This window comes from Cynara cardunculus, assembly GCF_001531365.2.
Source record: "Cynara cardunculus var. scolymus isolate 2C chromosome LG 2, CcrdV1, whole genome shotgun sequence".
In the NCBI taxonomy this organism is placed as follows: Eukaryota; Viridiplantae; Streptophyta; class Magnoliopsida; order Asterales; family Asteraceae; genus Cynara; species Cynara cardunculus.
The window spans coordinates 26,044,961-26,055,306 of NC_037529.1; the positions used below are offsets into that span (position 1 = coordinate 26,044,961).

At 40.0% G+C, this 10,346-nt stretch overlaps 1 protein-coding gene across 1 annotated transcript; it reads right to left on the bottom strand.

The window, feature by feature from the left end:
* Nucleotides 1-470: 470 nt before the first annotated feature.
* On the bottom strand, nt 471-4,505 carry LOC112506022. The gene is made up of 5 exons (XM_025110052.1): nt 4,473-4,505; nt 2,962-4,279; nt 2,278-2,772; nt 1,280-1,981; nt 471-1,165 (listed from the first exon to the last, which is right to left on the bottom strand). Exons 1-5 carry the CDS (start codon nt 4,503-4,505, stop codon nt 471-473), a joined length of 3,243 nt encoding a protein of 1,080 aa, XP_024965820.1.
* Nucleotides 4,506-10,346: the final 5,841 nt, after the last annotated feature.

The window sequence follows — 10,346 nt, forward strand, 5'->3', positions numbered from 1 at the left end:
CGGGGACTTAACTTCCTGCGTTTTCCAAAACGGATAATGCCTTTCCAAGGGGACACTTTTAGCATTACACTGTCGCCCACTTGGAATTCCATAGGTCGGATCTTCTTGTTTGCGTAACTCTTTTGTCGATCTTGAGCCGCCTTCAAGCGTTCCCGAATACACCTCACCTTGTCGGCCGTTTCCTGAACGATCTCGGGACCAGTAAATTGTTTCTCACCCGCTTCTAGCCAACACACTGGAGTTCTACATTTTCGCCCATACAACGCCTCGAAAGGTGCCATCCCGATACTGGAATGATAGCTATTGTTGTAGGTGAACTCCACAAGGGGTAGGTGAGAATCCCAATTCCCACCAAAGTCGATAACACATGATCTAAGCATGTCTTTAAGGGTTTGAATGGTTCTTTCACTCTAACCATCGGTTTGAGTATGGTAAGCGGTACTCAACTTCACCCTCGTTCCCAACTCTTTCTATAAGCCGCTCCAGAAATGAGAGGTGAAACGGCTATCTCGATCCAATACTATTGATAACGGTATACAGTGCCTTGAGACTACTTCGTTGATGTATAACATGGAAAGCTTCTCCATTGGCAACGATTCACGCATTGCCAAGAAGTGAGCGCTCTTTATCAGTCGATCAACCACTACCCATATCGTATCATGACCCCTTAGGGTTTTCAGCAGTTTGGTCACGAAATCCATCTTAATATGCTCCCACTTCCATTCGGGGTTTTCCAAAGATTGAGGGCTGCCATAAAGTCGTTGATGCTCCTTTTTCACTTGCAAACAAGTCACGCACCTCTCTACGTAACGAGCCACATCAAGCTTCATAACGGGCCACCAATATGTCAATTTCAAGTCCCGATACATCTTGGTGCTACCCGGATGAATGAAGTATTTATATTTGTGCGCATCTTCTAGCAACAATTCACAATTGCCTCCAATTTTGGGTACCCATATACGTCCTTGAAACAACTTTAAACCACGGTCGTCTTCCGTAAGAAGTAAGTTTTGTTTCATCATTGCTTCATTCTTGAGATTTCCTTCCAAAAGTGCTTCAGACTGCGCCGCTTTGATCCGATCGATTAAATTGGACATTACATCGATCCTGGTAAGAACGGCCTTCATCCCACTACCATACTCCTTTCGGCTCAAAGCATCCGCAACTACATTAGCCTAACCCGGGTGGTATAGTAACTCGCAATCATAGTCCTTGAATAGCTCAAGCCAACACTGTTGTCTCATGTTTAATTCTTTCTGATCAAAGATTTATTTCAAACTCTTGTGATCGGTGAAAAGCATGCACTTGGTGCCATAAAGGTAATGTCGCCAAAGCTTTAAGGCAAACACCACCGCCGCTAGCTCTAAATCGTACGTGGGATGATTTTTCTTGTGATCTTTGAGTTGTCTTGAGGCGTAAGCTATCACTTTTCCCCTTTGCATCAGGACGCAACCCAATCCCATTTTCGAAGCATCGCTAAAAACTACGAAGTCTTTGGATCCTTTTGGCAAGGAGAGAATCGGGGCTTCACATAATTTCTTTTGAAAAGTTCTAAAAGCATTTTCTTGCTTTTCTGTCCAGATGAACTTCACGTTCTTCCTAGTCAATGCTGTCAAGGAAGAAGCGACCTTGGAGAAATCTTGGATAAATCTCCTGTAATAACCCGCCAGACCCAAGAAACTTCGAATTTCGAACGGACTCTTTGGTGGTTCCCAATTCATCATCGCCTCGATCTTGGATGGATCCACCTTTACTCCGTCTCGAGTGACAACATGACCCAAGAATTGGACTTCACTCAGCCAAAAGTCGCACTTGGAGAATTTTGCATATAATTTCTCTTTTCTTAATACTTCGAGAATTTCTCGAAGGTATTGTTCATGATCCGCCTCATCCTTGGAATAAACGAGTATATCGTCAATGAACACTATCACAGTCTTATCAAGGAATGGTCGACACACTCTGTTCATCAAGTCCATGTATACTGCAGGTGCATTCATCAAACCGAAAGGCATGACCAAAAATTCATTGTGTCCATATCATGTTCTAAAAGCTGTCTTCTACACATCATCTTCTCTTACTTGCACTTGATGATACCCCGAATGAAGGTCAATCTTAGAGAAGAAACTTGCTCCCTGGAGTTGGTCAAAAAGGTCGTCTATCCTAGGAAGGGGATATTTGTTCTTCACGCCTTATTGAGCTCTTTGTAGTCAATACACATCCTCATGGTGCCGTCTTTCTTTTTCACAAACAAAACTGGAGCTCCCCACAGAGACGAACTCGGTCTAACAAACCCTTTCTCTAGGAGGTCTTGTAATTGAGACATCAACTCTAGCATTTCGGATGGCGCCAAGCGGTAAGGGGCTCTAGCAATAGGAGCGGTTCCCGGAATGAGGTCGATCCGGAACTCCACCTGCCTATCAGGCGGTAAACCAAGTAAGTCATCAGGGAAAACATCGGGAAATTCGTTGACCACATTCACATCTTCAATTTTTCTTTTCTCAAGTTTGGTATCCAACACGTACGCAATGTACGAGGAGCATCCCTTAGCTAGACATTTACGTGCCTTTGCCGTGGATAAGAGTACTACATTTCCCTTCCTTCTTTCTCCATAAACCAGCACTGCGTCCTCGCCCGTCAAAGGGATTCGGATCAACTTTTTAGAGCATACGATCTCCGCTTGGTTCTCTACCAACCAATCCATCCCAATTATGACATCGAATCCACCTATAGCCATGGGTATGAGATCCACACGAAATTCCTTTCCCTCAATTCCTAACACGCAACCTTTAATAATTTCATGCACCAAAACTCGACTACCATTCGCTATCTCTATGATCAATGCATCTTCTAGAGTACTAGTAGGCGTATGCAAGTGTTGATAGAATTTAGTGGACACAAAGGAACATGAAGCACCTTAATCAAAAAGCACGTGTGCAGGTACGGAGTTAATAAGAAACGTACCCGACACTACATCCGCCGACGCCTTTGCTTCTTCTCTCGACATCTGAAAGGCTCGACCGGTTGCTTTTGGGGTTCCCTCTTTTCTTCCTTGACTCCCACCTGTTTTCAACTTTTGGCAATCATTCTTGAAGTGACCCGGCTCCTCGCACCCAAAACATATGGGTCCCTTGACCGGACACTCGTTTCGTGTGTGGCCTGCCTTCCCACACTTAAAGCATTTGGTGGTAGTAGAGTTGGTGCTACACGTGCCGTGATGTTTATTGTGGCATTTGGGACACCATCTAGACTCTTGTTTGGGATAGGCTCCGCGATTGTTGCTGCCGAAATGGTTTGGGTTTTTGGATGGTGCATAAGGCCTTTCCCACTTCCTCTTCTCACCACTCGACATCCTTTCTTCTTTTCCTTTAACATAAACCGATTCCATGACTTTGGCCTCTTCGATTGTCTCCCTAAGGGTGGAGGCTCTTGAGTTCCTAACCATCACCATCATGTCCGCAGGCAGCCCTTTGAGGTAGGCTTTCATCCTATCCTTCTTCGTCGGGGCCACATATCCCACTAAATTTAGCTTTTCCATGAAGAGTCGGGTGTAGTCCTTTACTGACAAATTTCCCTTCTTCAGGGTTCGGAACTCTTCTTCGATGTGGTCCATCTCTTGTTCATTGCAATATTCTTCCATCACTTTCTCTTTGAACGTGGCCCAACTCATTTTGGTCAATTCTGTAACCTCGATGGTTGAGATGACAATGTTCCACCAGGTAAGAGCTGCACCCCTCAGCATTTGAGAGCCGAACTTCACTTTTTGCCCCTCATCACAGTCACAAGCCCGGAAGGCTTGCTCGATTTCCCGAAGCCAATTCATGCACACCACAGGATCATCAGATCCCACGAATTCCGGTGGTTTGCAACATAGAAAAGTCTTGTAAGAGCAAACTCTACTCATTTGTCTCGCCTCAATCGTCGCTAACTCCTGGGTTGGGATTCCATTTTCGGTACCCCCAGATCCTCCAATAGTAATATTATTGACAACTGCTTCATGCTTACGGTTGTTAGCATCTCTATCCTCCAACAACTTCATAAAGAACTCTTGTTGTTGGGCCATAGCTCTATTCATAGCATTCATCATCGTGCCCATCATTCTTGACTCCGGGGTTTCCTCCTCGATTACAGGATTAGATGTGGCAATGTCAACTTGGGAAACCTGATCAACCCCACCACCTGTGGCGTCTTGCCTAGGATGAACCCTTGCGATGGTGGTTCGAGGCGGTTGATCCGCGGTGGATTCAGTCACCGCTCGACACCATCCGGTGAGGTATCTCGTCTACTCCGAGTGTTCACCATAAGGACTGCCATGCAAGATAGCGGAAGAGCGTTAGGAGAGAAAGAATACAGAATTAACATAATATGGCACTGACACAAACATAAATTCTTGTAACAATAATGAGTTCAAGCACGCTTATGTAACAACTTGCTCAAAATAACATTAGCTAAGTGGAATTTTGAATAGGTTATACATAAGAATCCTCAACACCATCGTTATAATTCATGTATTATGTAACTCTGATGACTCTAAAACTCTTCTATCTTAAAAGACCTACCCACAACGCACAAATTAACACTTACGATTTTCAGCTTAAGTCTAGGCAGCTTAATTCCATACCTAGTTCGCTTAAACTAGGGCTCTGATACCAACTTGTAACACCCTGGGAAAAAACATAAGCTAAGATTTAACTTGAACCCAAAAATTCAAACGGAAAACTAGAGTTTAATAAGCATCGTCCACCAAAGGGGAAGGGTGAAACGATTACAAAACAAATAAAGAGGCGAAAAATAACAACCTATTAATCTAGACAATCCTACGCCTAGATTAAAAACGGGAGTTTCTATCGTCTCCAACAAAAACGTATGATCAAATATTGCAACGTTCCAAAACACCAAAAGCTTAACTACACGAAATGCCTTTTACGAAACAACGCTCCCATCAACCATTTTGAGTCCCGCCGCTAAAGGAACCTGACAACAAGTCATTACAAGAAAGAGTGTTAGGCTTACGCCTAGTGAGTCCCAATAGTGAAAATAAATGAACCACTAACCCAATATACATGTAAGCATGGATGAACACATAAATGACGTAAATTTAAACGATACAAGGAGAATAAAAGATTCTAAATTTCACTGGGGGGGTCAGAACATCCGAAGATGACGGGGGAGACCCGATTTACCGTTAATTATGATGAAACACAAAGTAAGTCATAATTCAACGTTATAGAGCATCATGTACAGGTTTAATACCATTGACGTCAACCTAACCAGTCATGTAGTCGGTCGTGATCTCAAGCTCTTTATCTCAGAAATTACATAATAATCGCAATGCCTATTTCTGAATGAGAGTGAGAAGGTGATTTGGAATTTACATAATGATCATTATGCCTAATTCCAACTCACACCACCCTTCACACCAATACAATGAAACAAACTTCATGCTTTCAAACCCTCTATATTCTAGTGATATGCTTGAATCCGTTATCATAAGCATAATAGTACCTACTTAATAATAGAACCTTACGCTCGTCTTAACACAAGCAAAATAACCCCACTTTGCTAAAAAAAGAACTCTAAACTAGGGGCATGAGGGTTTTAGAGTTTAATGGTCGACAACACATTGAAAGAGAGTATTCTACTAAGTGATTTGATCCTTTCATCTAAACTCAACATAGTAGTATAATTGGATTTCCCATGTTTGCTCTCTTTTTCCCAAAAACATCTTCATTTAATCTAAATAAGTAGATACATGAAGTTGAGGCATATGATAAGTAAAAGCTAAATTTTCATGGAATGAATTTAGATGAACTCACCTTTGTAGGAATTAGGAGAAGTCCCGGAAATTTTAAGAACAAAAGCTGAAAGTGGAAGCAGATCTTGGTTAAATAAGGCAGCCCTAACAGCTGCTACGGTTGCCCCATCGCAACCCAACAGCAGCTACGGCTGCCTTTCGTGACCCAACAGCAGCAACAACTGCTTCTTCGTGCCTCAACAGCAGCTATGGCTGCTTTTCTCGCGTCACAACAGCAGCTATTGCTGCACTTCGTCTTCTACCTGTTGCGCACGTCTGACTACAGCGACAACTGTTTCAAGTTCTGCCTATTGTCCTCGCCCAAACAGCAGCTAAGGCTGCTGTTTAGCTACCCGTCTGTTGCGTGACCCACAGCAGCAACAGCTACTTCGAACTGTTTTCTTTGCCCAAACAGCGGCTAAGACGGCTGTTTCCTACCTGTTTGCTGCGTGACCCACAGCAGCAACAGCTGCTTCGAACTTGACTGTTTTCTTCGCCCAAACAGCGGCTAAGACGGCTGTTTCATATCGGTATGTCGCGCAGACAAACAGCAGCTATGATGCTGTTTTTGCCCTTCAAACCAGCAACTAAGATGATGTGTTTCGTCCCTCAAACCAGCAGTTACAATGTTATTTTTTTGTCCTTCAAACCAGCAACTATGGCTGTTGTGTTTTTCTTTTAAGTCAGGCAGTTACGGCTGCCTTTCATGCTCGACAGCAGCTTCGACTGTCCTTCAATCTTTCGGCCAAAAACAGCAGCTGTGGTGTGTTGCTCGAGTTTAATCAGCAGCCATGGTTCTCTTCTTTGTGCGATGGCAGCTACGGCTGTTCTTCTACAAATCTGTTTCTCCACAGCCCCCAAAAGATGATCTTCCCTCTCCTTCTCTTGAACGAGAACCGTACCCTCCTTCACCGGATCTCTCTATATATCCTTTTCAGTTCCCACGATCCAGCCCCTTTTTTACTCTTTCCTTCTTTCCTTTCTTTTCTTTCTTTCTTTCCACCCAAGAAGAAAGAGTGACCTAATATCAAGTTTAGTGAGGGTAGGACAAGACCAAAATTCACTAGTCTGTAGCCCCCACCCCCCTTTTTCATCTTTTCAATCACTTTATTGAATTAGATTTTTTTTTTCAAAAGAAAAAAAGAAAGGGCCTATTGACTAAAGGTTATAAACTTGCAATTATAAAACATAAATATCACTAACGAGAAGGAATTCCTTGATGTGAACTGAACAGAGATTACGGGAAAAAGAAAGAAAAAACTCGAGTGTTATAATCATCCCCTAGAATTGATGCCCTAATCTCATCCACCATAAGACTATTACCCATAAGCATTATTGTTTGCTCAAGATTCTCATAAAACTTCGGCAACTAAAGAAGTACTAAAAGGGCTTGATCCTCATCTTCTACCTTCACATCAATGTCCTTTAAATCCGTCATACACCTATCAAATTTACTTATGTCTTCCGGATTGGAGAGCCTTCTTCCATTTTTCAAGTAAACAATTTGGGTTTCAAGTAAATCCTATTCATTAGAGTTTTTATCATGAAATTTGCTTCCAACTTTTTCCACACTGCAGCCGTTGATTCCTCATAATCAACCAAGAAAATAACATCCCTTTCAAGGCATCAAATGATCGATGCTCGTGCTTCAAGATCTAACTCCTCCCAATCTTCATCAGACATATTTTTGTGCTTCTTTTCCGTACCCACCAAAGCCTTGTGAGATTGGCAAATTTTTCATTTTCATCCTCCAAAAAGGAAAAATCATTCTTCCCGTTGAACTTCTCTAACTCATAATTCCCATCTTTGACTGTTCCGTTTGTAGACATCATTTACCTTGTTTCAAAATTTGCCTCTCTCGAGACTTTTATCGAACACCTTGTGTGCACCATAGAATATACCACCCGAACACCTCAAATTTGAGCTCTACCACCCAAATATGATATTAGGCTTTGATACCAATTGTTGCTCAACAAAAAAAAAGAGTAAAAGGTAAAAAATGAAACCAACCAACCTGAATTCTCAAACGTACTCAAACCGAAAACATTAATGACAAGAACAAGCAATCAAAGTAAACAAAAAGTAGAGACAAAAACAATATAGATTTATGTGGTTCAGCAAGATTGCCTACATCCACACTAAAAGAGAGAGCCCTTTTGTATTAGGTTAAGACTCAACCTCTTTTTTTCCTTTACAAGATATGAGTATTTTTCTATTTTCTCACCTTTCTCTCGTCTTCTTGTCACTCTCAACATCTGAACGAGCTTTACATATACAAGAGAATGGGCCTATTGACCATGGGCCAAGTATTGGGCTTTTAACTAAACAGAAGGTTCTTCCTGCTTAGGCGTGCTCACGCCTTATGACAAAACATGTTATGGCACAGTGCTTCAATATACAAAGTGTACTTTTGGATAAGACGTGCTCACACTTTATTACAAGACAGCTTCTACCTAATACACTTACATTTTCTCTATCCCACACAGCTATATAGATCAATCACCGTATTTCATGTATGAATTAAGTAGCAGGAGGGGCTTTTCTTCTACTTGAACTAAACTCCATATTCTCTATCGATCTTTTATTTATTTATCGGGTTTGGTTTCAAAACTTAAGATTACAAATATCGATTTTGGGGTTTTCCTTGCTTGGGGTGGTTTTATTGCGATGGTTGTGTCGATGGTGGGAGTTGGCGGATGGTGATGTTAAGGGTGGTTGGTGATGAGGACTTAAAAAGGTATAAAACATGAGTTACTGAATGAAATGATATTACTCCTTGATTTAAGAAAATGAAGATTATTAAATAAAATAAGCCATTTAATTTACTAAAAGAAATATGGATTTGGACGATTGTGTTGATGTTAACGGTGGATGGTGGATTGGTGGATTGGTGGTTGGTGATGCCCATAAAAAACATGAAAGAATAGTTTTTGATATTAATCCTTTTTCTAGAAAATGGAGTTCCTTTTTTTAATTAAAAAATAATATCCAATGTTCTAAATAGCATGAGTTGTGACTTGTTGTGACCATGAGAATAAGCCTTAAGCATTAGCAGCCACAACGAAGCTATGTTATTTTCTAAGTATAACGAAAAATTTGTATGTCACATATATATATATATATAGTTTTCTTCGTTGGGTTTTAGTCATATATATATATATATATATATATGTGTGGAGGTTCAAACGAGAACCTCTGTGATTTACGAGAACGCGAGAACAACTTAATAACCTCAAACTTTTTTAATTAATAAATTAACTTATATTAAATATAAATAAATTAATAAGGACAATAATGTAATTAAGTAATTTTTATAATTTTTATTTTATTTTAATTAGTCATAATTATCCCTTTTTTTCCTGCACGTTCGTTGCCACTCTCCTCTCTCCCCTTGTGATAATTGTGTGATTGTGTAACCATAACCTATCGAAACCATGATCAATCAAGTGTAACCACAATCTATCGAAACCATGAGTAATCGTTATGATAAATGTGTGATTGTCTAACCCTAACCGATCGAAACCATGATCAAATTGAGTGCGCAAGTGATGTTATAATAGTGATATCACATGATTATCACACCCATATCACACCAAATCGTTTAGTGGATTTCGCCCGTAATCGTTGTGATAAATGTGTGATTGTCTAATTCTAACCTATTGAAACCATGAGTAATCGTTGTGATAAATGTGTGATTGTCTAACCCTAACCGATCGAAACCATGATCAAATCGAGTGCGCTGTTATAATAGTGATATCACATGATTATTACACCCATATCACACCAAATCGGTAGTTGATTTTCTAAGTTAACCCTAGCCGAGTGGAATCCTTGTGATAATTGTGTGATTATCACATGATTATCACACCCAAATCACACCAAATCGTGTTGATATAAGCGATAATGTGATAATTGTGTGATAATCACATGATTATCACACCCATATCACATGATAATCAATGATTAACCGTTTATTAAATAATGATAATCATGATCGTGTAATCGTGTTAAAAGATTTTATGATATATTTTCCATTATTACTCTTTTAATTTTAATATTTTTTGAATCTTTTTAAATTTCAATTTTAATTTTAGAAATCTTTTAATTTTATTTTTTATCACAATATGAGGTTATTGAGTTGTTCTTGCGTTTTCATAAATCACAAGGGTTCTCGTTTGAACCCTTCTCTCTCTATATATAAAACACTGTGCCACAGGGCCAGAGATACATGGTGGCTATCATAGCAAGCCTTTTAAAACACGGATGATAGCCCAAATTTTAAATGTGTTTTTTATAAACATGTTTCTTACAATTAAAACAGTTATTTTTATGTAGTTTAGTCTTAATATGTTATAATACTCACTCCACCGTTGCACTAACAAGCATTGGTACAAAACAGACAACTAATTGTCACATTAACGTACCAAACATTAAATAAATAACTAGTTTAGTTCAACATCGTCTTATTTATTTCGTTAACATGTCAAATGCATCTTTTAACGTGATGGTAAGATAAAGTAAATTTACTATAAAAGGATATTTCCAAAAAAGAAAC